Source organism: Phaethon lepturus, unplaced genomic scaffold (assembly GCF_000687285.1).
Source record: "Phaethon lepturus isolate BGI_N335 unplaced genomic scaffold, ASM68728v1 scaffold3494, whole genome shotgun sequence".
NCBI lineage: Eukaryota > Metazoa > Chordata > Aves > Phaethontiformes > Phaethontidae > Phaethon > Phaethon lepturus.
The window spans coordinates 71632-92494 of NW_010536792.1; the positions used below are offsets into that span (position 1 = coordinate 71632).

General features: G+C 39.6%; 1 protein-coding gene across 1 annotated transcript in view; it reads left to right on the forward strand.

The window, feature by feature from the left end:
* Positions 1–19374: 19374 nt before the first annotated feature.
* The window catches only part of GIMD1 (GIMAP family P-loop NTPase domain containing 1), a 3379-nt gene continuing 1890 nt past the window's right edge, over positions 19375–20863 (forward strand). Inside the window, 2 exon segments of the mRNA XM_010286263.1 lie at positions 19375–19408; positions 19411–19754. Of these exon segments, the coding sequence (XP_010284565.1) occupies positions 19375–19408; positions 19411–19754 (378 nt within the window).

A 20863-nucleotide genomic window follows, 5' to 3' on the forward strand; every position in this document is an offset into this window, starting at 1 on the left:
CAGTCCACATACCAAAATATGTGTATCACTTAAAGCCACGCAGCACACACAACTTACCTCAGAGAGCTGTAGGGCTTGAGGAATAAATCACTAACCCTCATGCAAACATAAACCTGCCTCTCTGGCAGGTCTCGGTTCAATATTATGGCAGCCAGGCTCTTGCATAGACTAGCCTTTCCAGAAAGCATCAAACTCTCTGCTCCTTGTGCCTTTCCTCCCCTCCAGCTTTCCCCCAGAAGGCTGGCCACATATACATTGGATCGGGATCCAAGTGACTTGCATCTCTCCACAGCAGCCCCACTGAAAACTGAACTGACAATTGCTTCTCCAGAAAGCTCACAAGTTAGGACAAGTCTCTAGAGACTGAACCTATTTGGTAACAGTCAGAAAGTGGATGAATTTTAGAGGTGCACAGAAACAGCTTCAATGAAACGCTCACAAGCCTAGATAAGAACTAGCTTTGCTAAGCAGATTTAAAGCCTCAGACATTCCTGAAAAAAAGCAGCAAGCCCTCTAAGTCCCAACTCGTCCAACAGAGGAGCAAAAGGACACAGATATATTAAGACAACAGGGACAAATGCCTCCTCCAGAGGCAACAAGCACCAGGAAATACCAAGATAGTCATGGGGATACAGAGCTGCCCAGATCCTTTTGTGCACCTATATAAGCAGGGAACAGAATTGCATCCACATACCCTCCACTTAACCTACCAAGCACCACCACTTCCCCGCTATCCCAGTCCATCTCCTCTTTCCACAGCCTATAGTTGGAAAATTCCTTCTTTCTGTACCTCAACAATTAACTCCCACACCACTTCACTTACAGCAGTCAGTCACTCACCTCCATTATTCAATGCAGAAAACCAGAGGCTGCTGCTCATCAGAGGTCAGCTTCTCTTTTAGTTTTGCAGTGTAAAAGAATTAAAATAACTAACTGTAAATCAACAACTACAGTGCTGCTTTAGAGAAAAAAAATCCCCCACAGAGCAGACCTAAGCTCTCTGCCACACATCCTCAAATAAGGGAGCAAAGCCCACGTGTGCACCCCTGCTTGGTTGCCATCACCTGTGTAGCACAGGTGGTAGGAATTAAGGCCTAAATTACCCCTCAGCCACATTTTTGCTGGTTCAAAAAGATAAACAGCATCACGTCAACAATGCTTTACAGCTGTAATAAATGCCTCTATGCACGTCTCAAAACAAACGAACTGTTTTCTTTCTGCTGGTTTATTTGCAAGAGTATTAACAAAAATGTTTATTTTAAAAGTGAAGAGAGAGGGGAGGCTTTCCTCCCAGAGCTCTAAAACTCTCCAACCTTTCCTTGAATCTTCTTGGTGCATGATCTAAAGAAAGAAATTGGAAGACAACTATAGTTTTTCCCTGTGGGAATAAGGTTCCCTTCTCTGTCAAATCTTCTTTTTTCTTGTCTCTCCACTGTTTGGTCTTTAAGATTAGGCCAAGAGAGCAAAGCTAATTAGCCCTCTTCTTCCTGCACTCTAATTCCTATCCAACTTAGTCCGAGACACTTTTCTTATCCTTTTCCATGCTTTCTGATGTGGAAAACTATGGTAAAGTAAGAATTTGACATTTCCTTAAAATGCACGTTTTGTTGGCATTGATGCTTTTAACAACAAGGCGAAGATTAGCTATAATATTCATTGCTGCTCCACGATGAGTGTGAAAGCACCGCCAAAGCAGCGGCACTAGAGAAGGGGGTTAGCACCACGGAGCAGCATGTGCCCATTTCTCTACAGTTCTCATCACATTAGAGAGGCTGGGAATTTCTCCTTGCTTACACGTACACAGGTGTGTACACTGTGTTAAGCTTGATGGATTTTTCGCTGGAAATTGTCTCCTGGCGTGACTGAGAAGGGGCATCTCTAAGATGATTTGGAACAGTCAGTGTTTTACAGCTCCAAAAGAAATGAATACAGTCTATCAGGAGTGAGCAAAGATATTTCCATTGGCAATTGGGAATGCCATTAATAACATTTTGAAAAGTACAAGTAGAATCCCATCTTCATTACCTCAGTAATCCTGGAAGGAAGAGAAGCCAAGAAACTTGTATTGTTTAAAATTTCAGTTACATAATTTCCTTCATGTTTCACAAGAGACAATTCTGCTTGCCTTTTTCCATGTAGAATGAGAGCCAAAGTTTTCCCATGCATTTCATTCCAAGTTTGTTCTCTATTTTATACCTTCATTAGTATGTAACTTTGGGGGTTATACATGGTTTTACACTACGGTCCAGTGCACTGAACTATGTACTCTCACTTTTAAGACTACCATATGAAAAAAGGGTCATGGATCAGTTTTAAAATAAATTGTAGAGTGAGCTGTGGATACAGACAAGCAACACGCAGTTTGGATAGCAGGCATCCTATGCTTTGCTAGCAAAACTTATCTTCAGTACCAGCTTTGCTCCTTCAAACAAAAACCTGAGTTTCTGATACTTCTCTTCTCTTACTATTTATGTGCTTATCTCATTAATATATAGGTTATATGGCTGTGCATGCATTCTGCTGTTTCTACTTTTTTAAAACAGTAAGTTTTAAATGATAAACGCTACAGTAGGAAACACGGTGGAAAGTACCTGTAGTTAGGCTTAAAAACAGCGGTGTTTGGAGTAGCTTCATTCTTATGCAGAGCACCGTGGAAAGGCACTCAGGAGCTGAAGCCTGTCAAGGTCCCTCTTCCTCCCCATGGACTGAGCTCCTCTTGCAGTGTTAGTACTTATATAAAAGGAACAGGGCTGCATCTGAAATATAGCCACCTACAGCGGGAACACGGGCAGCAGCTAGAATACAGCAATTCTTGATAGGAAAAAAATGTTGGAACAAGCTCTTCTGTATTAGTGGTTTGTACATGTTAAAGTTCAGCAAAATGGTAGATTTCATGCAGACGTCTTTCAACTGTATTTTAGATAAATTGCTACATAGACCTTGACTAGCATTCACAATTATTTTGTCCTTCAAATTCTTTGATAGTGACTCACACCTTTCTGCTTTACCTTGTTATCTCTACTATTTTCTACTATCCCTGTGTCTTGCTCAACCAATGCCTACTTGCCAACAGACCTCAGGGTCTGTTTGCTTCTTTTGTTCCACACATCAAGGATCCCTATAAACTACATCAGCATCCTTTAACAAATAACCTTTTGCTCACCATCTAGTGAAATTCTGAAATTTCACCTTTTATTTCAGCAAAATTGAAATTGAGATGACTGTTGTCATGCCAGTATCACTACTTTTCTGAACTTGCCTTGCTCTTGAGGAATCCTTTTATTCTGGGAGCAGAAACAGGAACTTCAGAGAATCGTAGAACCATAGAATCTTTTGGTTCAAAGGGACCTTTAAAGGTCATCTAGTCCAAACCCCCTGCAATGAGCAAGGACATCTTCAACTAGACCAGGTTTCTCAGAGCCCAGTCCAACCTGACCTTGAATGTTTCCAGGGATGGGGCATCTACCACCTCTCCAGGCAATCTCTTCCAGTGTTTCACCACTCTCATTGTGAAAAATTTCTTCCTTTTATATCTAGTCAAAAATCTACCCTCTCTTAGTTTAAAACCATTACCCCTTGTCCTATCACAACAGGCCCTGCTAAAAAGCCTGTCCCCATCTTTCTTATAAGCCCCCTTCAAGTGCTGGAAGGCTCCAGTAAGGTCTATTTCTCTACCATCAAATTAAATGCGAGTCTTCTACCACCACCAATATAGGTATTTACCGTCTTTTAAAAACCACCGCTTCGTAATGAAGTACGTCCATTCCATTAGTGGCTTCCAGTTGTCCCTGAATCATGGTATACTTAATGTATTTACTTGACTTTTTTTTTTTTTTTTTTTTTAGTGCTGCACTAGAACAGGATGTCCTACAAGAACTGGCAGTGAAACCTGCAATCATTAAAAATCCAGTACTACATTTTGCAACATTTTTGATGAATCACTGGACAAATATTTGGCCTGAGCATGATTCCTGCAAGCTTGAATTGACTTTTCTCACCCTATTTTCTTGTCCCTTGATGCTTTGATCTTGTGTAAAAGGAAGAATGGACCATAAAAACGCTTAGACAGATATTCTGGCTTCACAGAACATGTTTTTCCCATTTTGACAGTTTTTAATAAGGTTTCTGATTTCTTGAAGATCTGTAAAAAGAGAAACTGTGATTTCCCAAAAAAGAAAAGACAAAAGAAAAAAGAAAAACAAAAGAAAGATATCCAAAAGAGTTATAAAAGAGATTTGAGGATATTCCAGTTAACGTTCACAAAAACAAGTATCTCAAGATGTATGTTATGAAATGCTTATAGGCTCTATAATGAATAGGTATAATTATACGCTGAAAAAGAAGGCTTGTTATACTGCCACAAAATTACACCCAGTTAGAAAGATCTATAATGAATGTAGAAAGATTTGCTGAGTCTGTGTGGGGATATATGAAATACATTAAATAGATATTAAATGAGATAAACCCAGAAATTAATTTTGAAGTTAGAAAAATGGAAAGACAGCTGAAACTGAGAGGGAAAGCGCTGTGCTGCTTATAAGTCATTGATCTGTTAGTTTAGTTTTCTACTAATAGCATTTTTATTCCTATTTTTATCCGTAGTGTGCCAAAACTGTCCCTAATTTTTATTGCTAAGCTATCAAAGACTATATAACTGTATCACAACTAAGTCATCCATTGTACACTAGGAAGAAAACAACCAAGATGAGAAAAATAAACATCCATAATACATCTGAGAAATGGACATATACTTTAAAAAAACCCACAAACTTCCCTATGGATATTCCAAGTTTTCCAACTGTCGAGGTAATAGCTTTGATGAGGATCAGCAAGACAGTGAAGAAAAAGCAGTTTAAGGTTTCTTCAGTTATTTCTTTTATTACTGAGATACGTTAAAAGGCACATTTCCAAACCAACATCTTATAAACTGCTCACACATTCATACACTTTTCTGTAATGTGATATAGCCAAACAATCATTATAGTCTTAGAGAAAGTTCATACCCAATACTTGCACATTGGGTTTTAGTTTTCAGATTCACGGTTTACCTTTCACAGGAAGATTTCAGTTTCTTGACAAAATAGTTTGGCCTCCGAGTTACATCTGAGAGTCCTGCTTTTAATACATGCCTTTGTAGAAGAATCTTTACAGAGAAGAATCAGAGACACAGAGTGATCCATGTTTTTTTAAAAAAGCAGCAACTTCTCCCTAGATATCTACACCTAACTAAAACATCGTGCATCTTAAAAGCTGTATAGATACAACCCCAAAATAAAAAGCATCAGGATAACTGTTCATATCCAGCAACTGATGATCCCCTGTCCTGGCAGGTAAGAATCCGTGGATTTCATTGCTGGAACTGTCTGTCAAGCAGCCCAGCGCCATTCCCCATTGCACATCCAACACAAAGCTTGTGTGATGTGAACCATTTCCTTTGGGCCTCAAGGTGCAACATCTAAGGATGATGCAACAAAGAATGATCATTTGTAGGAAGGAGTAACTCAACCTCATAAACTGCATTAGTCTTAATGAGATACGAGGTAGGGATTGGGGGGGGGTCCGTAGAAGACAGAAGCAACTTAAATTTACAGTGAGAGAAACACCAGTATTCATCAACGAACAGAGGTCTCATGATATGAACAGCAATGCTTGATTTTGTTTCATGTTGACTGCAACTCTCAGATAAATAAGCAATTCCTTTTCTTGGGACCACCAACCCAAAATTAAATCCCTGACTGTGAGTGACGGAATGAGAACTTATGGAGAAAGAGGAAAAATGTTCTTTCCTCAGCTTGAAAAAGCTGTGAAATTATTTATCTTGTCTGCTATTCTCAGTTACAGAATACCAACACTCCTTGTTCTTTTGTAGACAGAATATATGACCTAAGAGAAATGAATACTGGAGGGGTGGGCGGAGGCATTTAAAGATAGCGTCTTTTTACCAGTGACAAAATATTTGTCTCCCCTCTCTTGAGAAGTTTAGAAAAGTGCTGCTTTTTATCCTTTCAATAAATACTATTTTCTTTCTCACTTCAGACTATTAAAAATAAAAAGAGGAACATAATACAACTTTAAATGAGAGTTTATATATCACATCCTTTATGACAGCTGCTTTTATTTCACTTTAGATTAACAAAGCTTTTATGTTGAGACTTTGGTGCTGACCTTACAAAGCAGCAATACCATTAGCCCTGAAGCACATGTTTCCCATTTAATGTTTCTGAGGTAACGTTCTTTGTGAAAGTGAGAGAAATGAGAACGCAAACTTGCAGGAAAAAGAAAAGTCTGAGTGTCCTCCTTTTGAACAGAATTGAAGTCAGTTTGGACACTTGAAAATATGAAGTGAGAGGCCGTGGCCTTACAAAGAGTTTCTCAATGTGATCCCCAAGAGTTACAATGCTCAGCTTCCCTTTAGTATGCCATAGCTCATTGTCATTTCCTCTCAAGAGGCTGAACATATTTTGCCATCTCAATTTGAAGTGAAAGGTCTCGCTTACATCAATGTTATTTCAGTTTTAACCAGCATTACTCCAATGATTTATAAGCATACCCAACCAAAAGAGCACTCTTGTAGTTATAGCGAATGAACCCAACAGAGTTGGTCTGCCGTACAGCAGAAAAGAATTTGATCTGCTGTATTTGCAAGAGTCACGAGTTACTGCTATGCATGGAAATCTAACTAATCTTAATGATGTTTACCATTGTCATGTTCTACCGGCTCACTGCAAGAGCAACGTACTTGCTTTTTTCTCGATAAGCCTAACAGCGGCTACCACACAAGTCCTCCATCCTGTTTTTGTTCAACACCTCCACGCATTAAAGCTTTTTCAGTAATCTCCAGCTACTGTCACAGTTCTATTCTTGAAACTCTTTCTACACCCTTTTCAGTTAGTGAATCTGAAAAGCTGCAGACTAGAGAGTCTACAAGGTTCAAGGTGAACTCAAAATTGGCACACACAGAAAAAAACTGGACAGGAGCACAGTTTGGTAGCCAGTGGATGCTCTTTATATTTGAGACCTTGCCAAAGAAAAGAAAAACGGAATGCACAAGAAAGGGACAAAAAACTGTATGATTTGGAAAAGTTGACAAGTTCAGTGCTTAAATTCCCATTGATGCCAGTGGAAGTTGGATCAAGGTTACCGTAAACATACAGCTTTTCACTCACTGCGTCTCCCCTTTGAAACACACTTCTGCACAGCCTTCCGACAGTAACGGTGCAGGATTTGCTGGAGCTGCAGCCAGGTTCCAAAGCCTGACCCTGCACTGTTACTTGGCACCAGCTTAGAATGGAGACATGGGACTTCTCTTTTTCTTTTCGACAAAAAGTTTGTTACATCCACGTTTAAGCACTTAAATTAACAATTCTAATTCAAAACTGCTACCTTTGTCCCTTCCTACTGACTCAAATGAGAATTCTTGGATGCTAAGCACTTCTGGAAATTAGAGGCATTATTTAGGGGGCAAGACAACAAAGGATCAGACTACTTGGAGCATCCCTCTGCGACACCCTTGTCCTAAGCTTCAGAAGTTCTAGCTGGGTTTTGCCCTAGGACCCATTTTAATTTTCTAGAGACCCACCAGCAGCGGCACAATACTTTTTCCTAATCTTGCAGATAGTCTGAATTTACATTCCTGATCTCAGATGCAAATAGACACACAGGTTTTTCTAAGGCTTCATAGCTTCTGCCCTACTTTGCAGTGCCTCTTCCTCACTAGTGTGACACTTTGTCCTTTTCTGCTGGCCCCACGGACATGCAGCACTCACTCATATGAAAGGATGAGATATGCCTGCACTATTCCCTTTCAGCTTGGTCAGGGTTTTTTTTCCTTTTTTGTTTTTTTGGGTGGTTTTGTTTTACACTGTGTAAACCCTGGAACAACAAAAGCATGCTTATATGATGTTTTTGCCACGAGATAGCTGGTATTCCTTGGCAATATTCCATGTTAGAAATGACCCTCTGCCCGGACAATCCCCCAGTTTCCTCTGATGTATTTAACTTCTTACTCTAAACTGTTGGTTTGCTGTGTTTCACTGTTGACAGAGCTGCAGTTAAGCGACTCCAGTATCTGAATTTGTGTTGCAGTAAGGTTAGGTACATTAAGATCCAGAAAATCTGAAAGGTGAAACACTATAAATAAAAGTCACTCATGTGCAAGGGCAGACTCAAGTACCCAATACATCTTATTCAACTTATAGTCTGAATGATCACATCATCCTTGTACCAAGGTCCAAAAAGGCTCTTTTCACCACATTACAGTCCAAATTATAATCTTTCTATCAACTTTTTCTACATGATTAAATACAAACTGTGGGCAAATCCCCTCTTCCCTTTCTTTTTCCTCTCTTTGTTTTCTTTAATAGCTGGTCTTGTTATCATTAAATGGCCTAAAACAGGCCAATATTTAGATTTCTGTTTAATTTTCAGTGTTTGAATTGGTCATTTTGACTTCATTCTCTTTGATGTCTAGAAAACAATCTTTCTTCACGCTGTTTGTATTCAAAGGCAGAAAAAAATAATCTGTGATTCTTTTGGTGTGCTATGAATAAGCATGGACATGTTGGGACAGGAAATGCATACATGCCACTACAATTAAAAAAGACTAATTTGTTAGCGATTCCATAATATTCCCCAAATGCAGAAATTCTAAACAGTGTGAAGTCATCTGCATAACTCCTCTTCTCTTTTCAGCTGCCAGGGTCCACAAACTGAGCCTTCCATAACAGTGATTATCATGGGGAGTGAGACAGCACGCCAAATTTTGTGGACTAAGATTGAACAACGCAGCACCAGTCAGTACGATACAGTGCATATTTCATGCAGCCACTGAATCTCCCATCTACCTAAAGCAGACTTTTTTTTTTTTTTGTAAACTCCTTCCATATTATGTTTTCTCATGCTTTCTCAGCATGCTCTGGTAGATGTCTGCCTTTCCTGACACATCCATTTGCAAAGCCTGTCAGCTCCACGTGCTGCCTGTGGAACTCTGGTGCTAATGGTAGGTTAAGAATTGCAGCTTTAAGAAGCTACTTCTTAGCATTTTTGAGAAAGTGCCTATTTTATGTATTCCTAAAGTTATGTGACCAAAGGATAGAGAAAATAGGGCAAAAACGCTGCACAGAGCTCTTAAGAGAATGACCAAAGTCTTTATCGCACTCCCCCAGCCTCCAGTGAACTCCACATCCTACCAGAAGACAACCTGTTTTATAACCAAACAGCTGAAGTGATGGTATCAAAACCACTATGCACAGACTTCTCCTAATTAAAGGGAAGATGTTACCTCTACCATCTGTTTAAGGCTGTCTCTCTCTAGCAACCTATTTAACATCCGTTTCATAAGGCTTCACTATAGGCCTTCAGAGCCCCCTCAGGAAACACCAAAACTCAACTAACTGTTGAATATTCTCACTAGTTTGTCTTTTCTAAGGAAACTGATTATTTAGCCACTGAATTCTAATTGTATACATGTTAAAGAGAGAGTACTTTCTCGAATCAGGATAGATTTATCCTTTTGCTAGAATAAGAGATCTCAAAAACAGTTTAAAGTCCCAAATCTGCCAGAAAGTAACACCCAAAAGATGATCACAGGAAGGAATTTAAGATGCAGCTCTTTGACAGATGTTAAAAACAGCACATCTTCTGCACAAATGCAGTAAATTTATATATAATCATCCAGTTATTGAAATCTGAAACAGGAAAAACAAAAACATGTTTTCTCTTTACACCAAGATTATAAATTAAGACATAAAAATTGGGTCTTGTGAGGTTACGGAAATGTTGACAGATTAAAGTTTTTGTTCCCGCATTACAGTTTCCATCTTTTTTCCTTTTTTTCCTCTTATTTTTTTCTTTTTTCTTTCTCTTCTTCTTCTTTTTTTTTTTTTTTAAAACAGAGCCATTCTCATTCAAGACAAATACCATTTCTAAAGATAGAGTTGTGGGTGTAGACTGAAAAAATTAGTACTCGTTTGTTCTTCATGGCCCATCAATGATTTTGTGCTGACTGTAAAAAAAGGTTTTGTAAAATCTTAGCTGATGACAATGGGCAAGCACTGTTTGAGCTATAGGGAAGCTAATGTAAGAACAAGCTCATTACATAAGTTTATTTTTTCCAATTCAAAACTAAACTTCACTTGAAGCCCTGAATTATTCCTGGTGGTTCACTTAACTGGGAGACAGAAAACTTTGTTAACTTACTGGGAGTCACCACTTGGTCTCTGCTATACGGCTGTCCCCTGTACATCTCTGTCCTGAGAAAAGGCCTATTGAACATTGCATGACAATAATTTACAGCTGAATTTCCACCAGCAGTGCCACATTTGCATTGTGCTACAGATGGAATACTCTCATCTCTCCCACAGAAGTTATTCACAGCATGACACCACGTTTTAAACTTGTCTCATGGTTTAGTGCACTGTATTGTAAAATACATCAGGGACTTAACTATTTGGATAAAAAACATAGTTGACTACATGAAGGGGAGACAATACTTTAACTTAGTTTCTCAGAGTCCGTGAACTTGATAGTGGGTTAGCGATGATGATTACAGAATCATCAACCTTCCCTTCTGACCCGTACAGGGCACCCAGGCTTGCATCAGAACTGGAAGCACTGGCAAGAAACAACTTTTTCCAGGATGCCAGATGTCTGATACAGAGGGAAAAAAAACCCACCACCCCAAAAAAACTTTCTTTAAGGCACAGAGGCTGCTGTCAACTACAGAATCAAATAGATGGAAATTGTCCTCAGCTCTTCCTGACTGGAAAGACGGTCACATGGAGAAGGAAACAAGCAAACCTAGATGGGGAGAGGGTCTTCATCAAGACTTTGAGGACCTGAAGGAGCACAGTGTATTCATTGAGTTTGTAGTGGCAGACTGCTTTGCAGACCTCAAGAAAAACAAAACAAAAAAAACCCCATAAAAAACCTCACAAAACCTAAAAAAACAACGTAAACTGACTTCTGAAAATTTTCTTCTGGTTCCTATTGGTTTCTTCACGTATCATTAATACCCCTAAAATTTCCAAACTTTAAATTTTGGTGACTTAACCAGGTAAGGTGTATGACATCAGAAGGAACTGGGTTCACATCTTCTGTGTGTCATGTGGAGTGCTAGACCTGGGGCTGTTTTATCTGAAAGTACTCATCAGAAGGCTTCCGCTGGGTGCAGATGATGAAGTCTGCCAAGCAGTGACATTAAGAACTGTGGAGGAACCCAGGGAAAAATCTGATCAACTTGCAACCTCTCAGCCCTCTGCTGTATCTGAAGCTCAGGTGTGACTTACGTTACTCCTAGTTATGTCAGTGCTCACTGGAACTAGGCTTCAGGTCTGCAGTGTTTGCACTGACTTTTATTTTTCTTGTCTATACCTACACAACTTTAATTTCAGGAGAGCAAGTAGAGATGTACTCTGTATTTTGCATCAACAACAGGCAGATTTCCAGCCACTGAATGAGGTAATAGTCTATCCCACTTCAAGTCCTCAAAGATCCTAGACACATTCCACAATTTACAGAGGTACCACGTTCCTGAATGCAGCACATTACAGATGCTACAGCATACACAGCATTGAAGAAAAGCAGCATTTCAATTTCCTAAATCCTTTTCAGTGTGAAAGACAGGTGGGGATTTTTGCCCCTTTTGTCCCTTCATGCCAAAAGGACACCGATTTAAAAAGCTCCAACTTCACAGTGTTTTGTGACAGTTGATACTGGAAAGTTACAAGCAGTGGGGTTAATTACCGAGTCTGGGGCTCACAGTCCCGAACCACACATCAGCTTTGTAACCATATACTTTGCACCCTTCCCTTATACACAATATTCAGAATTTTAATAAATCATCTACAGCAATTCCACTTTTCTAAACAATTGTGTTGTCAAAGCAAGCCACACTGGCTTGTAAGACAACTTTTACAGCGTAATTCTGACATTACTTATTCAATGGCTTGATGTCATGAAATACATTGGAAGATGTCCTCAGATTCAGCTTGTTTAGAATGTTTTAAAATATAAAAAGCACCTGTTCGGGCTTGATGTCCACAAGCTATCATGATTATCATAACCAACAAAGCATAGTATTTCCAAATAGCATTCCAGTTTCTTAAACCTGTGTTTTTAAGAAATGCTCTTTGGAACTGAGCATACTGCCTCTAAAAGTGTAGGTATACAAAGAGAAGACAGGAAAGACTGATAATGAGAATATTAAAAAAAAATACCAAGTTGTTAGTTATTGGGCATTTTAAGAGAAGTCCTCAACATGTGTTGCATCTACAGAAATAGAAACACCCTGCAAAACCTGGAAAATAAGTAAATGAAGGAACAGAGTACTAAATCTGTCCTGAATACACATGGATATCCAGGTTGAGTAGAAAAGTGACATTTTTACACATCCTTGAGTTGAAACTTTATATGTTCTATACTCCTGACACTCTGTGAAACATCTCTTAAGGGTTAGAGTGCATAAGAGCAGCAGTGTAATCAGTACCTCTGTATCAATGCAACTTCTGTGGTTATTAGGGTTACAATGCTTATACCTTTCCAGGCATCATGGGAATATTTTTGGAAAGTATGTCTTATGTTATTTGGGTCCCTATGGAGCATTTCACAATATGATAAAAATACTTTTTTTTTTTTTTAAACACAATCAATTCTGTTATTGCCTTACAGAAATCCACTCCCTTCAGCTAAATCAAATCCCACTGCACATCTTCAAAAGAGGTGAATGCTCCCCATACTGTTTAGATGAGGAAACTGAGAAATTGCACAGCTTCTCAGAATAAGAGAATGACTGTTACAGAAATAGCAGCCAGATCTGGGTTTCCTGAGCTTCCAGATATGTTCTCCATTCACAGGACTTTTGCTCCAGGGGAAAAATGTTTTTACACACATGGATGAATTTTGAGGCTAATCACAAGAAGGTGAATGAGTATGGTACCCTGACTTATGTTGTCACAAGAGAAGATGTATGGGGCCAGTCACAGAATGCATCCAGCTAAGTATGTGTAAAGAAAAAAGGATTCTTCCTTAAGGTTGTATTTTCGCACTTTCTGATGATTGTTCCTTCTGCAAATATATGCCTTTGAAATCAACAGTTTATGATTTTGTTGTTTCTTTGCGGTCTTTTTGTGGTTTTTGTTTTTTGTTGTTTTTTTTTTCTTTTACTATTATTTATGTAAGTATAGTTTTACTTGCAATATCACATTTCTTTGGATATTTTGCATATTTCACACGACGCAGTGAACAGACACGAACATATCAGCCTTAAAGCATAGTCCTATGGCCAAGCCTGCACACTAGTGACTCACATTGTAGAAGTTCATGGGAGGGACCCCAGGCTGGAGCAGGGGCAGAGTGCGAGGAGCCCTGCCCCTGAGGAGGAAGGAGCAGCAGACACAAGGTGTGATGAAACTGACCACAACCCTCATTCCCCACCCCCCTGTGCTGCTCAGGGGGAGGAAGTAGAGAAAACTGGGAATAAAGTTAAGCCCAGGAAGAAGCGAGGGGTGGGGGGGAAGGTGTTTTAAGCTTTTATTTCTTATTACCTTAATCTGATTTTGATTGATAATAAATTAATTTCCCCAAGTCGAGTCTGTTTTGCCCATGACGGTAACTGCTGAGCGAGCTCTCCCTGTCCTTATCTCGACCCATGAGCCTTTTGTTATATTTTCTCTCCCCGTGCCCAGCTGAGGAGGGGAGTGATGGAGTGGCTTTGGTGGGCACCTGGTGTCCAGCCAGCAGACAGAGGATGAAGGAAAAGGGTATCTTGTGGATCTTGGTGATTCGGGGGGCGGGGGAGTCAGGCTGATGTTCTCACTGTGCTGATAGCTCTGCTCAATCTCCTTTTAAACACACGGCAGGTCCTTGATCTGCCTTTCTGCAAGCAGTATTTACGCTGAACCCATAATCAGCTGTAAGAAGTACAGTGGGAACCTGAGGAGCTGGTTCCACAATTGTACAGACATTGTCCAAAAGCTGGTGCAACTGCAGCATTAGTCTGCAGCTATACCCTACCTCCTTTCCCCTTAGCAATGCCAAGTAGCACATAACTACACAACCACTTATACTGCAAAGAGAAACGGGATCTTGTAGATTGCTGATAATTGCTTACTTATGTTAAAAAAATACTACAGATACTAAGGATTGGATTAAGCAAAGGAAAAAAAAATCTGTTTTATGGAAAAAATAGCATATTTTATGCGTATGTTCCTTTAGGGGCAGCACAAAAATTTTTGTTGTGAATGCAGTCCGAAAGGAATCGAGCATCACTAGCTCTGTCCTATCTCTCTCTCAGCAGTGACATGCCTGGTGTTTCTTAGAAATTATACATCTAACAGAACTGAAGCCACACTGACTACATGGACTGCATACCTTCCTGGATTTCTCATGTTGTTTGGGAAGTCTAAGAGCCCGCCTCCGTGTGTGGTAATCCATAAAATGGCCTCACTGGGTTTTCTCCAAGTAAGAGAAATTCATCAAAGCACATCTTAAATTACTTATTATGGCATCATCTTGGGCTAAAATGAGAGCCCACATCAGGAAAGAAGCTGTAAGGGATGAGAAGGCGTGGGAACTGAAAGATGACACATGCTAAGAGATGCCATGTGCCTAAAGAGAAACTATGCTATTTCAGTTTACAAGATCTAGCCTGCTTGGTCTATCCTAAGAAGCATCACGGAGAGCTTGTTTAGGGTGCGTGCAAGCCAACTGGGTAATCACAGGGACTACAATAAAACAGCATCTGACACAGTAATGTGACCAAGATGCACTGCAACTCTAGTTAACTCTGTAGATGGATAGAAATCCAACAGTTATGTGCAAATGATTTTAGCCTTGGTTTTTCAGAGACAGATAAAGAAGCTGGAAACCCAAATGCCACTTATTTTCAGTTAGATTAGTGGCCTTACTTCCTTAGATTCCTTGACAATTCCTCACTAGACTCATTTGGTATTTCTATGGCAGCAGTCCACGGCTTCCTTTATCAGTTACAGGAAGCCTTCCTGCCTGCCGATCTCTAACAGGCTCAGTTTTGGTTTTCTCTTTGCCATTTCAAAAATAAAGTTATATAAAAACAAAGAAAACAAACAAACAAAAACACTAAAAAAAGCTTACCCACTGGCAGTGAGCAGTGCTAAAAAGCACCTAAGGCAATTTTGTTGTACTTGTTTGCAATTCCATCCTCTGACAGCAGATTTTAAGGTCTGATACCCAAAGCTCCATAATAAATGTCACCAACTCAACTTAAAAGCTACTGAAAACACAGGTCTTGATTAGAAAAAGAATCACATAAGGGATAGTAAAAACACCTCCAGTTTCTTAACAGCTACCTTTTCATTACTGCTGCTCAAATTCTTTAAGGTGCTACAGTGTCTGCATTTTATATATAAAGTAAAAAAAGTTTCTTGTGACAAAGGAGAGACAAATGCTTTTTACATTTCTTATTTTGGGAGATGCTTGAAGACTCCTGTAATTCTTCTATATTTTCTAATGCTTTAGCTCATTTTTGACCTGGTATTTTATTTCAGCATCGGACTGCAGAGCAAGGGGACCCCAGCTGAGTTTTACAGTACCTGTGGAGCAGGCTGATACTGCCACCTTGGGGAGGACTCTTTCCACGTACTTCGAGGAGCTTAAGCAAGTGTCATATAAATCAGTTTGATTTTTTTCCCCGTGTCATATCCTCCCAGCGAGACAACTTCTTAAAATCCTCTGCCCATTCTGTTGTAAGGCCTTCCAGATGTGTCCCAGCTCAGACTGTATTACATTCATAATAATACTGGAAAGAAATGCCTTTTTTTGTGGGGAAGTTTGCTTAGCCAAGTTTTAGATTATCATTTGAGCAGTCCTCATTTACACTACTCTTAATTTTACAGCCAGTATAAAAGCCCTGTTCTGCATTCAGCTGGGCAAGCTGTATTTTGCATACAACACTCCTCTGCTTTGGGGATTTTAGCATTTTTGGTAGTCTAAATCCTTGTCCATGCACAGCTTAAATTATCTCCTTGGCAGGCTACTGGCTCAGTTGGATGCAACTGCTAGGACATGCACTGCCTCAGATGTCATGAGAGGCATTACTGTGCATAGGAACAGTCTGATGAAACGTACAGAGCTAGACTGTGACAATTTAACCAAATTCAAGACTTCTAGGCAAATTAAAGGAAGTATCTGGATTTTATCTTCACAATACCCATAGTTTTATGAGACTGACCTACCCTTTTGCTTTGCAAGCGAGTCATCCCCCATCCAGTTGTCTTTGAGTTTGTATCCACTAGCAAATGAAGGCAACTCGCTATACACTACATATATATAAAAATATGCCTTGAGATACAAAGGCTGTGCACAGCATTGAGCCACAAGGCTTTTCATAGAGGAAACTAGCAGTAGTTGCCTTGGCTACACATACAATACAGGGAAAGATTTAATGTCTCACCTCTCATCAGAATAGAGAGGCTCAAGAGCAGGGAGCTGCCTGAAAGCAACTAACTTGTCTACGTGCTCTTAAAAACATACAGCAACGAAATTATTACAGTCATCTACATCCAAGTAACACACATGATGAACTCATTCATGATGAATGATGTGAATTTGCACAAGCAGGCTGTGAAGGCACCGTTAGCTCCTACCTTCTGCCAAAGCACGGGCTGTGCTTGTGGCACCACAGCAGGCTTCTAGAGGAACTGAAGTCTCACTTCACTGCTGTGGCAGGCAGGAACAGCCCTGGTACTGCAGTAAACAAATACAGGCTCCCACACAGAGCTACATTTTGGATGACGATGTCCCCAGCAGGACTGGGCTCCAAAAAGCACCTTCCTCTTTTCCTCCCACCACAGGCAGCTTACGTACCAGGTTCTTGTTCTCACTGTACTGACAACACTAGCTTAATACCCTTGGAGTAAACACGTGCCTCCACCCACCTGGGATTTACAGTCAGAGAGGTGGCTTATCTAAGCCTTTCCTTGTGAACTGACAAGAAGGGCTCACTTCACTCTTTCATTCTATTATTAGAACCTGGCCGTTAAAGCACAAATTTGTTTTCCTTTTCCACTAAGGCATAGGAGTCCCAATCAGTTACTTTCCCACTTGTGGGAAATTGTCTAAAAAGCAAGTCCTATCTGGACAATCTTTTTATCTCTGGTTTTAATGCTACTATAGCATTGCAAAGAATGATGTTTGCAAGAGAGAAGTATCAAGCTGCCAAGCCAACAGCTAATGCACAGGACCGGCAGTGGTGCAAGCCTTCAGTTTTCTTTCCGATTCTGTATTTCAACATATTTTTTGATTATTTTAACCCATCTTTGTTAGGCAAGCAGCTTCACATCTGCATATGGTTTACACTGTGCTTTGAGAATATTGCAATTATTAATTCATTGCAATAATAAGAGAAAGTGCACATGCTCTTCGCATGCATATACGAACACACATTCAAGAACACACAACACAAAGTAATTCCAGTACCTCCATTATCACTCCCACATTTAACTGCTGGTAGAACTCAAGTAACTTTCAAAAATATCAAGTTCAGAAAATCACTAAAGTGATTGCAAAAATCGTATCTGCAGCTAAGTTGCAAAAATTCAACAGTGTCAGTTACTGACCAAACATACCCAACTGAATGAGGATCTACCAGTAACAGATTAACCAGATTAATGTGTACGTAACAGTCTCAGTGTGGTACATTGCTGCTCTTAGTTTCAAAGTTCACATATGAACTTTTTACAACTGCACACATGGTTCATAAATGAAGTCTGAATGAAAGAGGAATTTAAGGGAAAATAAGTAAGTGGCATAATAGGAAATTAATTTAAGTATTTAAGCATAGACTGCTTATAAGAAAAAATTAACAAATCTTTGATCATCATTTTAAAAAGGAATGCACAAATTCATGTCCACCATGTCATATTATTATGCTACAGAAAAAGAATGCAATGCACATCTAGACTGATGAATAACTGATGACAACCATTTCATCAGGTGTCTCTTCAAAAAGGTATTCTTAAAAGAAAAAAAGGAAATTGATCATTGAAAAATCCACAAAAACCTCACTGTGAATTCAGTAAAGAAGTTCTTCATGTATAGTATTCAATGTTGCCTGTAATAAAATTAGTACGTTAATAGCTCTTGCATGTTTGGATTTGTACTGAAGTTATTTCAAAAGAATGATTTGGGCATGGATTTAACGAGTGAGAAAACTTGAACTGCACATGCAAGGACCTAAACAAATTAATCACAGGAAATCCCATTCTAAAACTATCCACAATCTCTGCATGGGTACCTAAACACAGTATCTTAAAAAAAAAAAAAAAAATTTCTGAAATTCGGGTGTCACTAATAGCTTCAAATCAACTACTTGCCAATATGGTTTTCCACCTGAAACACCTCTGAATATATTTAATCAGCCATTATTCCTGTTAGATTATTAACGTGCACCAAAAACCCTTCAAAGACTGAATTACAGAAGAGTACAAAGACTGAGAGGTCTTATTTACGAACAATTATAGTAACCGGAAATGATACTTACCCATCTCCCTTCTTCATCCAGTAGTCTATGCTTTTCTTTACCACTAACTGTGCCATAAGTCTAAAAGTTTGTACAGCATACATTTCCGAAGTCTCAATTTCATACGGGGTTAGAACTTGCAGCACTGGCTATTTCAGCTCTTCTTTTTTCATTAAGACATACTTCTTATATTTATCTGTATCAGAAAGCCCTTTTGGATTACTGTCTATTTCAAGGGGTAGTGGTAGCTTTAGTGGTAGCTGCTGAAAGATGTATTCTAAGCTGTTCTCTGCTGTGAAAAAGCACTCCTTTACTTCTCCCTATCCTTTTTTTTTTTTTTCCTAAAAGCAAGTAAAGATTTACTTCCTGAAATATGGTCACTTAATAGCAGCAGCATGTATTTGTTACCATTCTCCTCTTCTTCCCTTAGTTTTCCTCCCTTTTATAACCTACTCTCCCTGCATGACAATGCTGTTTTCCACGGTTGTTTCCCTACTCCTCTGTTGCCTGTTGGCTCTCCTTAGCTTTTTCTGCTTTACTTGTTCCTAAAACTCTTCTCACATCCGATTCTTTACCAGTTCTTCAGTTTCTGCCAGTGTAGGAGTGGAGCCTGTTAAGTTGCTCGTGTACCTGTGACACCTTCCATGGTGTCTTGTTATTTTCAAACAGCAGACTGGGAAAGACAGCAAAGATCCATCCTTGGATCAGAGGTATATGTGCTGCACTCAGTGTCTATCTACACCACACGCTCCTTAAAACATTGCATTCAAGGAAGGCCACTCAAAAGACATTGAATTTTGCAATTTTTGCTGGATTTTTTTTTCTTTTTTGAGTTATTTGTTCTTCACTTAGTGACAGGTTTGTGGATAAAAGCACAGACAATGGTAGACACCAATGAGATGACCATCAACCTTATTGTCAGATGGGCAAAAGCGCTGCTGGGAACAGCCTGCTGGGCAGCTCAGACTTTGAGAGTCATCGCTCCCCAAGCTCTGTGACTACATGCTGCAGCCTTGGACGCAGCTGTCTCATTTCAGGGATTATACGAAGAAATGGCTGTGAGCTAGCTCTCCGTGTTCGAGTACTTGACACTCCAAGCTACCCTCACAGTGATCTGAGCAAAGAGCAGGTGAGAGACTCTGTGAGATCTGCCCTGGCTCACCACTTCAGGGAGGAAGGCCTGCATCTAGCTCTCTTGGTCCTGAGGGCTGACTTGCCTCTGTGTCTGGATGAAAGCAATCACACAATTCAGTTCATCCAGGTAACAATAGCTATGGAAGAGTTGACTGCAAAAGTGAAAGAGAGAAGTGCAGCTGAAAACTGGAACACTTCCCAGTCCAGCAGCTGAAACACACCATTCACAACTCCAACACCTTACACGATAGCTACACTTACCACACTAAACCTGACAACAGAGAGGCAAGAACAACTCTTTTGTACGTGGACTCGGCCCACAGGAATTTATGAACCAAATTCACCTACCAAAGTAAGCTCTTCTCTCAGAAGTTTCAGTTAATGCTTTATCTGACAGATCTAGTTTGTTGAAGAGAAATGCTATTTAAAGAAAGCAATAGTTAGGTTACCTCATTCTCCTGTACTTTGTATAGGACCAAAGCAGAGCGCGACAGGTCCAAAAAATCACACAGAAAACCTGACTGACCCAGGACAAGGATGCTCAGCTCTGTCCTGCACTGTTGCTACTGCTGTACCTGTTCAAGAGAAAATAACTAGAAAGTTACCATAAATTTAGTCTGGCTAAGGAAAATTTCTAGCATAACTGACTTGAAGCAAGTATTTTGAAGCTCCTAGTGGAAAAATATTTTTTGCGAGTAGGTAAGATATGTGGGGAGAGACACCAAAAAGAAATGGCTTTCTTTTCAGTTGGAGATTTCTCATTACCATGCATACATACTTTTGAAGAAGAAAAAAAAAAAAGGGACAGGGGCCAGAAAACAGGTATTGCTCAGTTTATCATCTGATCAGATAAACTGGGTTTTTATGATTTACAAAAACCAAAGGGTTTCAGTTATTGCCAAAGTCAGCACGTTACACTTTGCATCTGTCTTACGCTAATGAACTTACTAAAAATCTTTAGGCCTGGAAGGGACCTCCTGGTCCTCATCACCTGCTGTAACTGATACTATCTAAATATATAATACCTATGTAGATAAAAAATATACCAATCTATAAATACATGGATAGAAAAAATAGCTTTCAAAATGTGTTTGATTTGCTCTCCTGTTCTAATTACTCTATTGGTAGGCTACTCTGCACTTTACCGGTGGTTTCAGAGTCAGTTCCAATTTCAGCACACCCTTACGCACTGTAGGTGTACATATACTTGTTTTCAGTGTTACCCTTTTTCCCTAC